Raw genomic sequence first — 19,983 nt, forward strand, 5'->3', positions numbered from 1 at the left:
AACATCAATTTTGTTTGCATTTGTCTGTTTCTACTGAATGCCCTTTATTTATGCAGCTGTGCATTTGACTGGGTGACTTGTTTTGAATTATAACCTGACAGCAGACTGCTTGTGTGTGCTGAGTAAAAGACATCAGGATACAATGTTCAAATCATCCTTGTTGTCATGCACACCCTGGTCTGACACCTTTCATTACTTGGGCCAACTCAAATACTGTGCAATGCCTGACTCATATGACAGCTTGCATGACACAATGAGGATTTTAACTCTTTCAGAATCCTGAATATTATGTAAGTCAGAACACATTAGCTATAATGGTCATTTAAAAAAAACACACAAAAAAACCATGTTGCTACTGTTACTGTAATTGGAAATATTTGTGTTATATTTGTTTGTTTTTTCAACCTACAAACCAGTTCAACAGCTGGGAAATGTTTTTCAGTGCAACCTTGTTGCTTCCAAGAACGATGTAAATCACTTGTCTAAACAAGAGCCTAGAGAGTCTAGTATGACTCTCAGAAGAGCCATTTGCTTTCCTCTGGAGCTCTATCCCCTTATATTGCACACATGCTGGACTGTTGTGTCATAACACACTTTATTTTTACTGGATATGTATTTGAGTGCTTTTGGCTTGATTAACACCGTGGAGAATATTTAATATCATGGGGCAAGTGCAAATTGGACAGTACAACCAACAGACCGTGCTGGTTTGTACGGAGGCCCTAGCTTCACTTGACAAAAATCCCATTATAATAATTAATTCCTTTCAGCATATTGTATTTCAAGTGATCTGACAGAACAGTAGACGTTTGCACCTCCTCTTGAATCTGTATTCAGACTTTAGAAAACCTAACCCATGACTGAGACTTTAGGCCAATCGCAGGTCATTTCAGAGAGAGGGTGTTCCTATTGGCAGTCTGTAAAAACGGTGCAAAGTAACCCAAAAAAGGAACACTGACTTTTCTGTCTGACAATAAACACAATAACAGGTGCAGCGGGAAAGAATTCACGATTTACCCGATTGCCCCTTCACCACTGAACGCAAAACAATGTGTTGATATATTGGTCAAGCATTTCAGAGATGGAGAGATTTTGCATTTTGAAGTTACAGCAGTGTAAACTGGTCCGTCTCAGCTCAACTCAAGCCAGCTGATGGTGTCACCTGAGACTTAGCTTGTCAAGTTGCAAGTGGGCAATTTTAGTTTGTAATAGTTTGTGTTTTTTCTGCTTATGAAAGGAGACACTCCTCTAAACCACAGAATTGCTCTGGAAAAAGACCGGAGAAATTGACCAAACAGTAGAGATCGCCTGTCTCAAGGTCATGGCATGGATTTGCATAAGGCCCCTAAGTATTCCATTGAAGCCCTCATGGGTGGCTCCAAATTCTTGAACCTTCATTGTCCTTATCCTCATTCATGTTTTAAGATGCTACAAATCATATGCACCTACCAAAAAGTCAACAGCAAAAACAGAAGTACAGAGAGTTGTTAAAGAAGGAATAAATTCCTGTCGGATGTCTACATTGGTTATTTTGTTTAAAAAAAGAACATGAAAACTGCTGCAATAAGTGAATTTGTCATCATTTGTTTTAGTTTACAACTGTACTTAAAAAAAACATTAAGGAACAGCTTGTATGCAGGAATTCAGGCAATTCTCTTATGACCTTCAGGAGGGGAAGAGAGAAAGGGAAATGCAATGTGTAATGGGGATCATTTTCTCAGGGGGACATTAACATTGTTGGATTGAGATGTACACAAAATAGTTGAGTAACAAATGAAAAGCTATAAGACTACAGTGACAAACTCCTCTCTCACCTTCTTGTGGGTAATAATAAATCAAAAAATGTCCCCTCGGGGATTAATAAAGTAACTACCTAACCTAACCTAACCTAATACAAGCACAAGGTGGGTGTTAATGTCGGTGCAAACCATCACTATCACTGAATGTGAACATTGTAGTGCAGCAGCATCTAGTAAAATACAATACTTTTAACACGTCTTTGTTGTTTTGGAGGCGGTTTTGCCTTTTCTGACATAATAAGCCGAATGATGACACCACGGTTATCTCATCTTGGTCTTGGAAATGTTTATTAGAAACTCTGTGTTACAGTTGGGGGCATGGAGGAAAAACCCATTGCATTAATGGAAACTCTATCCAAAAGACAAAAGTTCAAGTTGCATTATGGAAAATGAGGGATTGCGCATTTTTAGAGCTTTCCTGATTCACAGAATAATCATTGTTCATCATGCTCACAGGAGAGGAAAGGCAATATTTCACTCTATTTGTTCAAGAACAACAACACTCCCCTTCCCCTCCTCCAGCAACTTCTGGGAGTCATGAGCCACGTAGATGGGATTCCCTGTGCTTCTGTTGTCCAGGTTTCCATTCTGCTATTTCCTCTTTGTATGCAATGGTCTGAGACTTAGCTCTGTGCTTCATTGGCACTGCAGAGAGAAGAAAGTTAACAGTTACAAAATGTGAACATTATTATATTTTCAGGCAGCCAAATGAACAGCTGAACCATTAATTATATATTATAACACAGGGAATGTTGGTAAGAAATTCCCTGGAGGTTGCTATGGAAGAAAAACGTTTTGTTCATGTGCAAAATAATTTCTTTATAGAGAAAGTTTTGTCAGGGGATGCATGATGTTACCTCGCCAAACCTATGGAAGTTCATCATTAGTCATGTTTTCAAGCATGGTTCAAACCCACAGAAGTTTATTTTGAATTCAAGACAGAGTTTCCAAAGACTCTGGACATGTCTGACTAAATTACAGGAAAATGTGTATAAAATAATGCTCAAGATACTTCGAATCTTCCATGTGATGCAATTGAGGTCCATAAAAAGCAATGACTTGGAAATTAATATTTCACTCCAGGATAAAATATGTGATCGGTTCAAACAAAATGGGAAAAACATGTTTAAAGACATGCAGCCCCTCCCCCTCCCGCTTTCAAGAATTTACGTTTTAAAAGGTTTAATATGAACTAAGTTATGTTCCTAATGATGGTAAAGAGAACTGTATAAAAAAAAACCTTTTATGGATTTTTGAGGCTGGGAAGATCCAGAACCTCATGACTATTCATAGGAGAACAGCTAAAAAGTTGATTTGAACTTTAAAAAATATATATATATTTATAGTATTTTACACAATGATTGATGGGCCATAGGTCTGTGGGGTACATACAGATAAAACAACATTTGCTTGCGGGTTATTTATTTCAGGTTATACATTACTCAGAATATTTATTCTATTCTTAAATATCGTGTTTTCCAGACCCTGGAATGAAAATGTATAGTATTAGTTGTCACCCTAAAATGAGACAATACAGCAGCGCCACACCTAAATACACCTAATGAATTCCTCTATCTGTGCTGGCACGCAAAAGGGCTGTAAGTCGGGATGTGTTGAGACGAGCAGTGACACAAGATCGTAATGGCTTCTTGCCTTTTTTGGGGGTTATGGTGAAATAATTGAATATATTTTTGTATGACTTTTTGTATGATGTCCATCTTATGTCAAAAACAAGATATCGCTCAAATGAATGGCTTCTGTTTTCAGCATTTAACTGATTATGAAAAGACCTTAAAATATAAATAAAATTTAAAAATCAAATGTCAGTAAAACACTTCATATGCTCCTCATTTCTCTATCTTTCAAATCAGTTGTTGGACCTCTTGATGTTGACGCAGCACACCCGATATGTTTGGCCTTTCTCCCGCACTTTTCCTGCCAGTGATATTTTACAGTCTGGAAACCACACCAGTGATGTCTGCATGTGTTTGTGAATCTTCCACTACTGGCTTTGTCATTAGTACGGTTCATGAACTTAACATTCTTCAAATATGGTCAGTGAGTTCAGGTTCACACACGAAATTCAACTTGCAAATCTGTTTCACTGTGATTAGTAGCTCCGCCATGACCATCAAACATGGCCTTGACCATGACAGAAGCACCGTAATGACCTCAGGCAGGGTTTTAGTTTTCAAACAGAAATGCTGTTCAACAGACTAGCTGGAAGCAAAGACGTCACACATGTTTGTACTTCTCGGCCAAACGAAAATGATACGTTATATGTATCACAATAACTTAGTGAGAGAAGAAGATTGTTCACAGCAAGTCAAATTGGACTACAAGTATAAACAGAGTAATACACCAAATATTAGTATAACTGCAATTATGCTTTTGAAAAAATTTGCTTTAGCCTGAGAATATTTCACCAACACGTGAATACAGTTCACTAGTTGAGCCATGCAAGGCCAAAATTGAAGCTGCCACTCCTTTCAATCTTATTCAGATTAAAGATGTAAGAACACGTGAACAAGAAGTAACAGCAGGGAAACTATAACATCTTGGATTTTTACACATGGAAATGTCTTAACACTAAACTACTCCAGGCCCAGCAGCATCTCTGTGCTGAGGTTTATGGGTAAAATACCTTAGCTCAGTGGAAATTACCTCAGGTTTCTTAGTCATTTCTCCTTAGGTAAAGTGCTCATGCATGTCAGGCTGTCAGACTGCTGGGAGGACTTTGCCTCTGGTAAAGATTATAACTTTTCAATGACTAGGTGATTTATTTAGGAAACTTAAAAAATATGTTTTTACTGGCAGCATTAGAAGTCATGTTATTGTTGATCACTACTTTAAGACCGCAGATTAATGTATTCCACATTCAGCACACTTTCAACCGGACGCAGCGGTTAAACTGGGACACAGGATTTTTTTCAAATACTAGATCCTTGTTTCACTTCAAGAATGATAGCTCAAGACTCTGCAGCTTGTTGGAGCCAGAAAAGAACAGGATCTCTCAGCCCATAAATCACAGGGTGAGACAGGTTTACTGTGGGCTGTGAGCCCGTCCCATTTTCTTCTTCTTTTTTTTTTTTTTTAAATTTTTTTATTCTTTTATTTTAAATCCGCCTCCTGCAACATATGTGGATATCAACAATAAGAATTTGTTCAAAAAGAGAATAGAATGGGTACATTTATCAGTGAACGTGAGTGTCCTCTAAATGAATGAACCTATTAGCCACTCATAAACAGAGTTCAAGAGATTTGATGATATGATCAAACACAACTCTCTTATTTCTCACTGTTGCCTGAACCTTGTAATGTTGTGTCTTCAGATTTTGTGTGATACTGTCTTATAATGCAGGGAATATACTGGAGGCAAAGATGTTTACTTGAGGTCGTAAATAAGATCTAAACTCAAAGTATTTAGTCTCATACCCCTCACAACCTTAAGCAGTTTTATGACACAAAGAACTATTCAGTCTCAACAAAAACTGCAACCTGTTAGTTTGTAGTAAATAATTGTTTAAAAAAAAACAAATTGTTAACAAACTAATGGAATTCTCTCATAATTGAGATTGATTTGAAAGCTGTTGTTGCAGGTTGAGGCTTTTCTTAAAACAGAAACATGTGTTTGGTTGGCTGACTCATTTAGCCAGTGCATCTATGCACTTTGGGGATAATAACCTTTACAAGTCTCAGTGGAGTGTTGAGGGGAAACTGAGACTTGAGGTCCTGATTTGTTTTTTTAGAAACTGCATTAACTCATACAAGTAAGGTGTGCACCAGAGGTACACTTTATATTTGTGTCACAAAAGTAATGAAATGTGGGACAGATTAATACAGCTTTAATAGAAAAAGTGGCAGCTTTAACAATGCATTAATTTGAACCAACCCTTTAAGAAAACTATAAGAAATTCAAGAGATTCAATTACGCATTTTTCATTTGACATTTGTTGAGTATTTGGACTGGGTGATGACCTGTATGGTTCTTGATATCAACATTTCTAACTAACTTTCCATGTGTCGTTTATTGCACTCATATGGCACTGCATTGACACAGCTTCCTTGTTATGTTGTTATCTTATTTGTTGTTCTTGCCCAAGGAGCATTACATGAGTTAATACAAACCTGAATCATGCAAGGTTTAAAGATAATTATGCAACTCCAATGTCAGATTTTGTTCGCCGTTTGTGTGCAATTTGTACCATAAATAATATTTTCTGTCAATTAACGTAACCAAAAACAAGACTGCTGTTTTCCTTTGTTATCTGCATGAACGGCCTCGTGGCGATATCTTACATTTACACAGGTGAAATGAACCCCTGAGAAAACTGCACAGAGGTCCTAACACCCATACTTTCCTCTGACCTATACGCTGTCTCCGTTTCAAAGAAATACCAATAAGTGCTATATCATTAGGTCATTTGATTGTCAATCATTTTGTGACCATAATTATTTCCATAAACACAGACCATAAAATATTCACACTACATATAATAAGTTATGGAACTAATGTTGGTCTGAAATAAAGTGAACATTATAATAAAGAAGGCCATAAATCATTGACTTCTTAAGTAATAAAGTCTGGCACACAGAACAAACAAAATCAATAAACTAGTACAAAACAAGTGAATCATGACTGATTAAACATTAAAAGTAATGGTAGGTTTGATCTGCTCAGTGATTAAACTGATGGAAAATACGAGATTAGGCAAAGGGAAAGTGGGGCAGAACGGTTTTATGAACTTCTTTTTAAAAGCAGCTACATGAACATTGTTAAAGCTAATAGCAGTGGCGTTGCCTATAAAAAAATCAGCAGATCTGGGTATTCATTACAGGCTCAAGTCATCCTTTCAGTTCTTCCATTATTATATTAGATATAGATTCGTTTACAATTTCATCACAACAAAACTGAGCAGCCAACTTAAAATTGAAACTCCATAAAAATACAGCTTACTGAATTTGAATAAACCAATAAACCACCTGCATATCATTTGAATGATGGCTGGGCTATCATTCCATATTTATCATTGGTCTGACACAAAAACATGCAGAAAGACTGTTTTAGGTTAAAGTAAATCTTAATGGGGCTTCTTTGCATGTGGCAGATGTTTATGAAGAACAATAAAAGAACAAGAACAGAATAAAATATCATTCTTTCTCTACAATAGGACCTCTAATTTAAATTCTGTGCAGCCAGAACAATAAGTAAAGGCAGTGCATGATGTCTTTCTCATTGGTGGAGCTAAAAATACATCGTTAAGACTATTTTGACATCTTCTGAGGAAAAATATTGCCGTGACTAAACCAAATTTATGATTCTATAGATTTAAAAGAAATCCGTTTTGCAAATGGTGATGGGCACATATGTTGCTCATATGTGAGCCAGCATTTAGAACAGAGAACATGGATTACCAGCTTGGTTGAGTTACAGACATTAGCTGACGTTGGACTCGCAATGAAGAAACATTTGTAAATTTACAACTTCCTTTGGAGAGTCACCTGGTAAAACAATCAGCAATATGAAGACATGCGACATATCTGCAGTATACAGCGCTGATAACCTCACCTCCATGCTTGACAATGCGATTATTATACCCATGAAATGATATGCACATTAAACCCTATACTGTGGATACACTACAAATACTCACTTTGCTCAACATTTTGACACGAGTGAGCTGACAAAAAAATAATGCATCAAAATTCCCAGGGATATATATATATATCATTTGGTATGACAGAGTTAAATAGGATAGTGAGGTAAAGCTGTGTTGTATTAACTCCATATGTGTGAAGAGCGTGTCTGGTCTAATCCCAGTGATGTGGTATCTGTGCACCATGAATGCTGGGAATCTTTCAAACTGGAAACGAGACTTGATGAGACTGCTGTTTATCACAGGCTTTTTTTCTTTGCAGCTACTATCACAGGAGAAACTGGTGCCAGTTGGAATAATAAAACAGGCACATGAAAGAATTTGAAAAAGTTACTTCTTGGTTAATTATGCACGCAGACTTCTACTCCTGGCTTTTAATGCCTGTAGCCTTTTCTGTGTAATGGCCAAATGCTTCAAAATGGGCAATTTAATGGTCATTAGTGGCACATTTATGCCATGCTGTAGGCCTAATCATTTCCATGCATGGGCAAAATGTTTAAATTACAAAGGATGTAAAAGGTTTTGATTAACTTGAATTTAGAGCAGTTTAAAAGCCATGCTGTTTTCCTCCACGTTTCATTGGATGTCTCTATTTGAGATGGGATTTGGCGCCCTCAGCAGATTGTAGTCCCCAGTGCAATCTCTGTCATTCCAACAGTCTTATCTGGTTTCATTTTCACAGTTATTATTAATGTATATCTCTGTTTTATCAAATCGATAACAAATCTTCTCTTTTTCTGTCGGTAAACTGCAATAACTTTTTCTTTACTGGTTTGTCTGAGCTTGTCTTACAATGATTTAAAGCCCTGGTAAGCACCTCTCTATGGGTGGTCAGTAGACAGACAAAGGTCACATTTCAGCATTAAGGTGGTCGCTTCCTGAACAAATCAATCTGGCTGGTGTTGGGTTTTCCCCCACAAATCATGTGGGAATGCAGCTTTCTCAGCAGCTGGGTTAACTTTTGACGTGACGTCGTCAGCGCAGCCCTTCTAAGTTAAACACAAAAATATTTTCGGAATGTCTTTAAACTAGTTGTCTATAATTTATTATTGTTGAAACATTGTTGTTGAATGTCACAGACTACACATTAATACTTTTTCCATCATTAGCAATATAAGCATTAAAATACCCACTTTACTGGGCTGTCCTGCGCCAATTTGGGATTTCTGTTGCTTTGTGGCTTTTTTTGTTTGTGTTGGTTTTGTTTCCTTGTTTTTTGTCAGATTAACTGGACCACTAGAGAACAACTCACAATAATTTTACAATTCCAAATGCTCAGCTGGCAGATCAGACTCATGAAGCAAATTTAGAAATTAAAAACAGAATATCAAAACTAATGCATTTAACTGTTGAGTCAAACTTAAAGCTCATGTGAAAAAGATCTGTATGATACATACTCTAAATTCTATATAGTTTGAGCATGTTTTCTTAAAGACGAAAGAGACTACAAACACACATACAACAGCAGCTGGGCACTAGCTCATAAGTAAACCAGATTTATACAATAAATGTTAATTAAACAGCTGTCACCTGCCATTTACTGGCAAAGCAGGTGATGATCGAGCACAATTCATTTACGTTTATTTAAGATTAATTTACGTTTATTTTGCTCCCTTTCAAACAACTGGTGCGTACCAGGTACAAACCAGGGCATACAGCCTCTGAAAGAATGTTGACAAGGCTCTTTGGGTGTTATATGTCCTTTTATGCCTTTTGTAAAGCACCATAAACTGCAGGTATGTACAATATGTGTTTTACAAATAAACTTGCACTGCCTTGTGTGCAGTTGCACTCTGCTGCTGTTAGCCAGCAGGCTTTCTCTTCCAGCTTAATAAACGTTCAGCTTCCTGCTATCTTATTGGTTGCAGAGAGAACTCTTGTCTATCGTCACTGATTCTGATCCACTGATTTAAAAAAAAAAAAAAAAATTCATGGATTCATTAAGTAGTCTGAAGTGTTCTTTATGCCGCCATTTTAATCACCTCTATGTAGTTACATCACCAGAGACCATTCTTCTTCTGTGGTTCGATTGGCGGATCGCAACCAACTTGAACAGGTACATACCGCCACATACCGTAGCGCAGTGTGTAGTTTCAGGGTGTTTATTTCATAACTGTTTTAAATTATGATAATAATAATAATTTAAAAACTAAAAACTAAATCCTATGGCCTAATCCTGTTTACCAGAGACCTTTGACCTGATCGGCTGACCTAAAACGTCGTTTCCATTGAACATTTGGAAACTGAGATCCACTTTTAACTTGGCTACTTAAATTAGAATATCATTGGAACATAAAAGTCAGTATAAAAAAATAAAACTTAAAAAAAATAAGAAAATAATCATTTTAATTTAGAGTTGTGGATGTGTAGGTCCCATAGAATGTATATAAGGCAAGTCCTCTTTTATATAGCCTGTAGTCCATGATCCTCTTCCATCTGCCAGATGATACATTTCTGTTCAATTCGGTTTGTGGGTTGTAGCCTATTTTGAAAGAATTTCCTGGAAATCTCCCTATTTTGTCAATTATACCTTGATGCTACTTTTGACCTTTTGGTCAATTTAATGTGTTTCAGTTCTGCCTCGTAACCGCGAGAGAATAATAAACACTTAATTTAAAATACACGACCGTCAGTCGTCATTACATGACAAACTAGGGAAAAACGAAAGTAAACCGTTTAGACGGTCGGTTCACAAGAACAAGGTTAAGCAGCAGACATTAGGGACAACAAACCTACAGACCGGCAGAGGACGAAAACAACTCCACTCATTGGGATGACCCCCAACTCATTCGACTGTCACTCAACAAGCATAGGATGACATCAAGTGACCTCCAAAAAGAACGGCAAACGGCAGCTGGGGTGAAGTGCACGGCGGGGACAGTTAGAAACAGACTCCTAGGGACAGGGCTGAAGTCGTGCAAAGCTACAAAAAAGCCCTTCATCAACGAGAAGCAAAGAAGAGCCAGGCAAAGGAGCATAAGGATTGGACCATAGAGGACTGGCGTAAGGTCATCTTCTCTGATGAGTCCAAGTTTCAGCTTTGCCCAACACCTGGTCATCTAATGGTTAGACGGAGACCTGGAGAGGCCTACAAGCCACAGTGTCTCGCACCTACTGTGACATTTGTTGGAGGATCGGTGAGGATCTGGGGGTGCTTCATCAAGGCTGGAATCGGGCAGATTTGTCTTTGTGAAGTACAAAGTTGTCCTGGAAGAAAACGTGCTTCCTTCTGCTCTGACAATGTTCCCCAACTCTGAGGAGTGTTTTTTTTTTTTTTTTTTCCAGCAGGACAAGTAAAGTCACCCAACAGCAATGTGAAAGACTGATGGAGAGCATGCCGAGACGCATGAAAGCTGTGATTTGTATACCAAGGTTATTCCACCAAATATTGATTTCTGAACTCTTCCTAAGTTAAAACATTAGTATTGTGTTGTTTAAAAATGAATATGAACTTTGCATTATTCGAGATCTGAAAACACTGCATATTTTGTGTTATTTTGACCGGTTGTCATTTTCTGCTAATAAATGCTCTAAATGACAATATATTTATTTGAAATTTGGGCGAAATGTTGTCAGTAGTTTATAGAATAAAACAAGCATTTTCATTTTACTCAACCACAAACCAATAAATAGTAAAACCAGAGAAACTGATCATTTTGAAGCATATAACTGTTATCTCTATTCAGCGTCTTTTACACACCGACTATGGCCGAGACATTAAAATGAGCGCTCACTGCTCTCCAGTGGTCATAGAGCAAATCTACAAAAACAGTCAAGTGCAGGCATAACAACGTATTTCCCGTTCCGGCTGGACCTTTCAAAATAAAAGGTCAAAGCGTAGCTGAGGTTCGTGGCTGATCCACCGGTTGTGGTGCGCACGTCCTGTCGAGATACTTTTGCTTTGAAAGGTTGTTACGTCGTCAGACGTCACGCTGCAGCCAGGAGTTGTCTGTCAGCTGACTCCACTTTACTGAGGAAGCTGGTTGACAATTGAAGTCAAAGCGAGCACGAAAGCGAGCTTACGAGAGAGCTATCTGGCAAAATACGCGTCGACGTTTTTTTTTTTTTTTCCGCTCAGTGCAGGTAAGACTATATCAAAAGAGCCAATGGTAACTGATAGCTGTTACCAACGACGCTGTCAACTGACTTGTTATAGTTGTCAGTACTGTGCCATCATGGCGTAACAGCTGAACTTGTGCGCGCGTAGATGCTTAGCGGCTGTTGGCTTGTGTTGGACATTTAAATCAGCACATATGACCGGAATCTGTCCGGTAACTTATCCTTCAGAGACGCTCGTCAGCTCGGTTAAAATGTAAGGCTTTCGGGGTGAAAAAAAAAAAAAAAAAAAAAAAGTGGCAGTGACATGTGAGTAGTGAGATAAGTGTGTCAACTCTTGGCTAAGGTGATCATGTGCCCACTCGTGCTGCACACGCGTTTGCTTTATTCGTTGTGCTGCTGTGTAAATGTTCAGTAATGCAGCAAAATTGTCAGTAAACCTAATTGTAAGTCTTATTTCAGAAGGAATGGAGAAATCTAAACAAGATGCCTTCGACAACGCCAGACTTCAAGTGATCAAAGATGGCTATGAAAGTGCCTTTGAGTGCATCAATAAAGGACTCACAGCAGATGAAGCTGGGGAGAAGACACGGGCCCTGGAGCTCTACAAGCGAGGACGACAGCACCTTCTCAGGGCCATCAGTGTGCCTTCGCAGGGAGAGGAGTGTGTTGGCAGCTCCTGGGAATCGGCAAGACAGACGCAGAAGAAGATGCAGGAGACGCTGAACAACATCACCACTCGCCTCGCCATACTAGAAACCAGCTCTGAAACTGGATCTAGACCCGCACCGAGCTCCAGCAGTGTGTCTGGCCCCGATGCCGAAGGCCTCTACCCAAAGCTCCCAACCAAAGAGAAGCCACAGAGGCCTGCTGGAGCTGCAGGAGGCCTGCATGTAAGCAGTGGCGTGGGTCCATCTCCCTCAACTTCCAGACAGCCGGTGGCGGAACAGCCTCCAGCTTACTCTCCTCAGGCGGCCGACGGCCACCTATCCATCTCTTACGGAACAGATTCAGGGGAGATGTCATTGGTTGGGGATGAGTTCTACAGTCGCTCGTCTAACTCGAGCTCGTCGCCCCGCAGCGTGGGTGAAGAGGGAGAGGAGTTGCTGTACATTCCTCGTGGTGTGCAGATATTCTTTGTCACACCCGAGGGGCAAGTGAGCGCGCCATCATACCCGGGCTTCCTGCGGCTGGTGAAGTTTACCAGCGATCACTCTGACACGTTGCCGGATCGACCACCAGCATTTCTGCAGGTAAGAGACCACATATTCTCCTCCAGAACATTGAACCTCCTCTTGGTCGAGATCAGCCTCCGTCATGCCCGTTTGATTCAGCAAGTAAAATGTCCCCGCTGTGTCGTGTCACCATTTCTCAAGTATTTGTTGTGCCCTTTAACCTGATTTTGTAAGATGTTTGCTCAACTTGTAAAGATCTTTTTGACTGCGAGTCATCAGTGGGAGGAGATGAGCTTGTTAACGATCAATACCTCTGACCCAATGGACATGCAACTGTTGTTTACCTCGTGCCCTAATCCCAATGGGTTCATCACTAGGACGTAATTCTCGGGGAAATTCCAGATCAGGATCCGATCTGACTCAAATTTAGAAAACAACTCCATGTCGTTATCCTGTTTTCACACATTTGACATCGCTGTTCATGGCGTCATTGTCTGTCTCCCCCTCTTGCCGAAACTCTTATTTTCTATCCCATCCTCGGTCTGAGCTGTCGGGTTTATAATATCGTTTTAGCGATGTGAATTCTGCTGTTCTTGACTCGCACGGATCAACTAGTGCATCATCCTGTTGTGTTTTCACTGATTGTCACCCTTGAGTGATTCTGCTGTTGCAATCAGTGTTGGTAGTGATGCATTATGGTCTTTTTACTGCCAGTGATTTCAGGTTTTGTTCAACTTGGAAAATCTGCCAAGGGAAGGGAAAACCCTACAACATTCAGTTCTGATTAATATCTTGCTTTTTTTTTTTTTTTTGGACAATGTTTTGCTCTGCCGTGTTTTCTGACACTAACCTAAGACTGAAATTTGACTCTTCATTGGGGAATGTCCCAGGTGCCATTGCCAGTGGGTGACATCACTGATTCACATGAGTGCAAGTAATTACGTAAATCCTGCTTGCACTGTTATGCCCTATAATCCTGTTAGACATGCAGCAGTCACAGGACAACGCTGTCCTCTGGTTTGTCCTCTCAATGCGTTCAGTGTTGAGCTCAGACATGTCTGCCTCGTCATTTCGAGGTTACATTTAAAATCTTGTATTTTAGCCGACTGTCTTTGCAGACCTCTTTCCCTCTTTTACATTTGACTTCCATGTGAATTCACTTATCATTGCACATTGCTGTCTATGAAGGCACACTGTTTATAAATCAGAAATTTGGGGATGACACATGGCAGCGCATATTTAACTTTTTTTTTTTATTATTTTATTTTTTTTATCCCATTTTCCAGCTGTTTCTGAATGTTCTTTTAATCCTGCAGGTGAGTGACTGGCTGTACCCTCTCATGGCCATGGACTCGCCGGCGCTGCTGTGTAACACCGGTGTGTTCATGTTTCCGGACATGATGGCACCAGCTCCAGGCTATTACGTGGGGGTGGTGTTGTCCTCTGAGCTTCCTGCTGCTGACAGAGACCTGTTTCAGGACCTGTTGTCACAGATGACAGATCTCAGGGTTCAGGTCAGTGTTACCGTGTGGTCAGATCTGCGACAGCACAACACATTTTGACATTCTTTAGTGAACGATTGCAAATGAGGCCAATATATATATATATATATATACACACATCAATAATACAGGTCATCTGCAGCTGAATGCCATGCCACACATACCCTGTTTTTCTGACTGACCAAAGTGAGAACAGAATCATTGTTCAGGGAAAAATCTCTCTACTGCTTAAAATAAAAATTCAACTGTCACCAAAGAATTGTCACACTATACCTTTTGGCAAATCCTCTTGAGCCACTAGGGGCACAGAGTGCTATTCTTCATGAATGACACTGTTCCAGGCGCCTGGCTCGTTGGTCTGCTTGTTCTAAAATTCTTATCCTTTTCAGCTTCAGCTGCTAATGTTGATTTAAAAAAAATAAATAAAAAAAAATCCCCGTATAGTAGCTAGAATAATCTATCCGGGTGACCATCTACATATATTTATACCCACAAAAAGATGTGTTTGTGTTTATTAGTTCTGTGTTTCAATGCATTTGACTTACTTACTGTATGTGAATATGCCAAATTGGTGCAGTTGTTGGTTAGCTTGTGATTTCACTGCTGTTTCGCAGACCTGGAACACCCTTTTCCAAGTGGATTATCACAAATAAATTCTGCAAGCATAGGAAACACTGCAATTATGAAATCTGTACCTCTCATAGGAACAATGGTATTTGCTGCTGACATACTACTTTGAGGCTGCAGACTGAGAAGATCCCCACATTTTTAATTGCATTGGTCTGGCATGAAACTCTTGCTGCGGCCTACCTCTGATCTGGCTCACTTCCTCACGTTACCCCTGCCTCAGCACTGTGGGGATTTGACACTGGCAGGTGAGGAGAATTAATCAGTTATAATGCTCTTATCTGCAGTGGTTAGAACAACCTCAGAGCTTCAGCTGAAAGACAAGTGCCAGTTCAGCCATGATGGAGGTGGAGACACAATTTCAGAGGGATGCAAAACAAGGTCATTTTTGATGAATGCAGTCACAATAGTTATCTTCTCTGATGGACGTGGTACCCTGTCAGAAAGTAAGCACTCTTTTTTTTTTTTTTTTTTTTTTCCATTTTCATTTTTTTCATTTTTGGGCCGAGTAGATGATTTGAGGATTTCAGCTCGAAGCTTTCTGACTGCGCGGACATTTTAAAGTGACGGTCTGTTTGTGGCGAACAAATAGTGCATTGTAATTAGAAGCACAGAATGAGAGGCGGTATTGTGTGCGTGGGAGGTCTTGTTGCGGTCAAATATTTGAACGGAGATGTGTACAACTTGCACAAAGTTACAAACAAGCAGCTCTAATTCCCCGCACACATTGTCTGTGTCCATCCTACTGTGGCTAACAAATGTGTCTATTTGACCAGGATCCAGACAAAGCTGCAGACACCATCAATCTCAGTCAGAAGGTGTCCATCGTGACACCCGAGGAGACTGCACCGGCAGAGACCGAGGAGGACAAAAGTCTGCCTGAGTGGAGTGAAAAGGTGGCAAGCGGGATCTTGACTGGTGAGTTTGTATTTGTTATTTTTACACTGCTCTTGTGTGTGTGTGTGTGTGTGTGTGTGTGTGTGTGTGCGTGTGCGTGTGCGTGTGTGTGTGTGTGTGTGTGAGTGTGAGACAACAGGCTGAGAATATGCAGTCTAAAAAGCACAAGTGTTTCTTTAAACTTCAATGTCCTTTTTCTTCAGTTCGTTAGTGAGTAGTTTGGAACATTGCTCATGGATATAAGTCAGCTGTCTAGACTGACTAACCCTGTGTGATCCTTTCAGGTGCATCCTGGTTAAGCTGGGGTTTGGTGAAAGGAGCCGAATTCACAGGCAAGGCCATTCACAAAGGGGCGTCTAAACTCAGAGAACACATCACTCCAGAGGACAACCCCGCCCAAGTCAGCCCCACAGTCACCAAAGGCCTCCATGTGGCCAAGCAAGCGACGGGAGGAGCTGTCAAAGTCAGCCAGTTTCTAGGTGACCAAGTCATCTTGAGTCCGCGGGTTTCACTGACCTTGTGTGGTTGTTTGGCTGTGGACGTCTAATTGAGTAACGCTGTGTTCCTGCAGTGGATGGGGTGTGTACTGTCGCTGGCTGTGTGGGTCGAGAGTTGGCGCCACATGTGAAAAAACACGGAGGCAAGCTGATCCCAGAGTCCATGAAGAAAGACAAGGATGGGCGTTCCAACATAGATGGAGCAATGGTGGTGGCTGCCAGCGGAGTGCAAGGTAGAGTGAACCTACATCTTGTATTCCCTAAGAGTGAAGTGGGTTAAAACATGTCATGCTTTGTGTTTACACAACATCTATAAGAGAGCTTTGCCTGTTTGCCCAGGATTTGCGACCATGTGGACTGGCTTGGAAGTAGCAGCAAAGGACATTACTACGAGTGTGGCATCAGAGACAGTCACCACCATAAAACATAAGTAAGTCTTACTTTCTGTATTAACTTACTTGTATGACTACTGTGACTTGCTTGAAAATACAGCTATTTAAATTTTTTTGCACAACACTGCTTGCTAGCCAGGTTTTTGATGTGTATGTTGCAAATCACCTCTTGCACTACACGAGCAAAAGCAAATGTGCACTCACCTGTATTCCTCTTCAATTTGCTTTGCAGATTTAGGGGTCTACAAAAGCTACTTGACCCACCTAATGAGAAGAACTGTAATTCTTTCTAATAATACACAGCTGTTTAACTCTTTAAACCACTAATCACAAACATCACCTGAGCCTCTTTCTCTTTTTTGAATGACTCTGTCCTTCCACAAAGCACTGCTGAATTCTGCACGGGATCAATTCACTTCCCTTGCCCATGTGCCAGTTCACATGAGGGTGCTGCTTTCACTGATTTCTAAAAATTGTTTGAATGGAAATCTTATCATTGACAATATTTCTGTTCTGCCTGATCTTAACATCTCCCCATACGCAATAAGCTGGAGTTACATGTTCCAATGCTTATCAAATATCTCTCTTTAGTATATTTGGTTGTAATAAGCCTTTGTCAGAAATCAATAAGCAGGACCTCATAATGGCAATATTCAATTTACAGGGATTTTGCATTGATGTGATAAAATGCCTTGATTTGCCAAATATTTTTTTAAACTAAATTAGCCAAAAGCAAATATGCCCATCTGACTGTTCAACCATTACATTTTTTTTTTTTTTTGGATATTGAAATCAGATTCTGGCAGACAGAAACGTCTTTTTTTCCAGATTGTGCACTTGCATGAGTGTAATTCTCACATTAAAATTCACATACAGCATGGCATGTATACAATCCGTGCACTGCATATTAATTTATTCTTCCCAAATCCTCTGTCTCCTGCCACTTGCTCTGACCTCTCACCCGATCTGACCCTGATGAAGGTACGGGGCAGCAGCAGGACAAGCTACAGACCACGCTGTCAATTCTGCCATTAATGTCGGTATCACTGCCTTCAATATTGACAACCTGGGGATCAAAGCTGTGGTGAAAAGGACTGGCAAGCACACGGCACAGGCCATTCTAGAAGACTACAAACTGCAGGAAAAACCAGGGACCGGGAAGCAGATGGAGAAACTGGACAAATAACTGGTAGTGTCCTGCCTCACGGCCCCAGCAAAGCCTTAAAACATAGCTTATATTTCTGATCAAATAAATATATATATATTTAATTATAATTGTGTATAAAAAAATTATTCTATCTTTAACTACTGTTATATGCATATCCTACAGTTTGATACAACCAGTAAGCACTTTAATTTATATGTAATATACAAGATACATGGACCTAAATGTGTAGAATCGGCAGATTATATAACCCAAACCAAAACATTAGTTTATACAGAATATTGATGATCATCTAACATTCAGGTATTATTACTTATCTCGAAAGGTAACTGCTTAACACTGCTGTTTGTATCAACAAACTATTGAATTGTTCTTGAGTAAACACTGAAATCTTTCATAATCTTCATGAAGAGTCTGTGTTTTTCCCTGCAATGATGAGAGCAAATTATATACTTTGAATAAACCAAAAAATATGAAGTTTCTCAGTATCTTCATGTGACTCGCATACGTTTCAGATAACTATTTTTTGCACTCCTGATTTCACTGTGCCTGCAAATATCGAACGATAATGCAAAAAAAAAAAAAAAAAAAAGCTAACATTTTAAGATGTAAAACTGACCACGCTGTTAGTTTGTTAGACCTTCAACACATAACATTCCTATTTGCCTATGAATCAAAGTTGGTAAAATTACTCTCATCTCGGGGTCTGAGGATTTGAAATTGTAACTATTTGAGTTCTGTCTGTTGTAGCTGCATATTTTCAAACTGTATTATATTTGATACATATCTAGATTTCTGTACTGTGCTCTGAACAAAACATCTAACAGTGAGAACGTTTTGAGTGATCTGGTTTTGAAGTCTAGCTTTAAGTCCTCAACTGTAATTTACTTAACTTAAATAAAAGAAGAGAACAAAAATGAGTGCATTCAAGATTTCAATTTTGCTGCATATACAATGCACACATTGGAGCAGGTTGGCTTTGAACAGAAACACTTTTGGGTTTGTATTTTCATTGCAGTTGTTTGTGAACATTGTGTAGAATCTCAGCCTAATATCTCTACTGAGTGGCTGGATGTTGTATCCACATTCAGGGTTAGTTGAAATCTGTAAGGGCCCTGCTCCAAAATGGAGAACAAGGAAGAATATGGGTCATCAAAATCATAAACATGTATCATTCAATCGGAAAGGAATCACATAAGTACCTGAAATTAAGTCCAATGATAAATATTTTTGGACAAATTTCAAAAAGAAATACTTTTTTTTTTTTTAAATAGGCTAATGGATTTTTTTGTTTCGCTTTTTTGCTGCTAACAATTTACACAAAAGGAGATGCAAATTGTAAAGCACTTTTGATTAACGTGCCATATAAATTTTGTCTTTTGCCATGTGTATCAGAGATAAACATTGGTCATGTAAGGAATTTTAACTAAACAAATATTTAAGATAAAAACAGCAGACCACCACTGGTTTCCCATTTATGTCACACAATCTACTATCTACTTTTAAAATTGTCTATTGGAAAATGCATTATTTATTTATTGATGTCAGAAATGAAAGATACACAGATACCATAAAATGTTGCATTGTTTTGCCAAAAGACTAAAGGTGTACTCAATACAATTGGAAATGCCATGTGACAACATAGGAAAAAACTGAAAGCACATTTTGACCTACATGATACAGATATGCAATACTGCAATAACATGCCAAGCTAATGTGTGTGAACCCCCTTAAACAAATGACATCAATGCAGTCACAAAAAACAAAAACAAAAAAAACTTTGCAATTCAAAACTGCTGTTCGTGTTAGTGACATGTAAAACCATACATTTAGTAGGACCCCATTTCGGGCAAAAGAGCCAGATCTACCAAATCAACGTCAGGGAAGCACCAGTTATTACTGCTATCCAAAAGCAAATCAAGCCAGGAGGGACATTCAAAGTCAGTCAGAGGGGTACTACTACACAGGTCAGTGTCCTGGAGAAGCCTTAAATCACATGGCGCTTCTAACACTGGATCAGTTCCATTATCAGGACTCGGGTCATAACAACTTGATGCTGCACTTTGAAATTTAGCCGCCGGGGTTAGCAGTTGGTCTGTAAAATCCTCTACTGAACTAATGTCAGATAGGTCAACCAGAGGTGAATCAATCAGACTTTGCTCTGGTGATGTGACGACATGTGTTACAGCACTGTGGTCAGGTGGGGTGTAGACTTG

The 19,983-nt window shown here is 39.4% G+C and overlaps 1 protein-coding gene across 2 annotated transcripts; it reads left to right on the forward strand.

Annotated features, from left to right (window-relative positions):
* Positions 1-11,384: 11,384 nt before the first annotated feature.
* spartb (spartin b) lies at positions 11,385-18,684 on the forward strand. Of its 2 annotated transcripts, none has more exons than XM_069707414.1 (8): positions 11,385-11,539; positions 11,975-12,765; positions 14,004-14,201; positions 15,593-15,734; positions 15,998-16,192; positions 16,285-16,443; positions 16,550-16,640; positions 16,835-17,577. In XM_069707414.1, the coding sequence occupies exons 2-8, from the start codon at positions 11,980-11,982 to the stop codon at positions 16,893-16,895; spliced, it is 1,632 nt and encodes a 543-aa protein (XP_069563515.1). In that variant the 5' UTR covers positions 11,385-11,539; positions 11,975-11,979; the 3' UTR covers positions 16,896-17,577. The 2 variants fall into 2 exon arrangements, with proteins under 2 accessions (XP_069563515.1, XP_069563514.1); XM_069707413.1 differs by lacking the exon at positions 16,835-17,577 and adding an exon at positions 17,584-18,684 and having other exon boundaries at positions 11,387-11,539.
* Positions 18,685-19,983: the final 1,299 nt, after the last annotated feature.

Source organism: Brachyistius frenatus, unplaced genomic scaffold (assembly GCF_029030835.1).
Source record: "Brachyistius frenatus isolate BFR_SWC_R1_liver_20210118 unplaced genomic scaffold, ASM2903083v1 Contig_68, whole genome shotgun sequence".
Lineage (NCBI taxonomy): Eukaryota > Metazoa > Chordata > Actinopteri > Embiotocidae > Brachyistius > Brachyistius frenatus.

What these genes read in the sequence shown, in the direction of transcription:
- spartb (XM_069707413.1), top strand. Translation starts at nt 11,980, where the DNA reads ATGGAGAAATCTAAACAAGATGCCTTCGACAACGCCAGACTTCAAGTG. An exon ending in TGACAGATCTCAGGGTTCAG is followed by an intron (nt 14,202 to 15,592) that starts GTCAGTGTTACC and finishes CTATTTGACCAG; the next exon opens with GATCCAGACAAAGCTGCAGA. An exon ending in GGCAAGCGGGATCTTGACTG is followed by an intron (nt 15,735 to 15,997) that starts GTGAGTTTGTAT and finishes TGATCCTTTCAG; the next exon opens with GTGCATCCTGGTTAAGCTGG.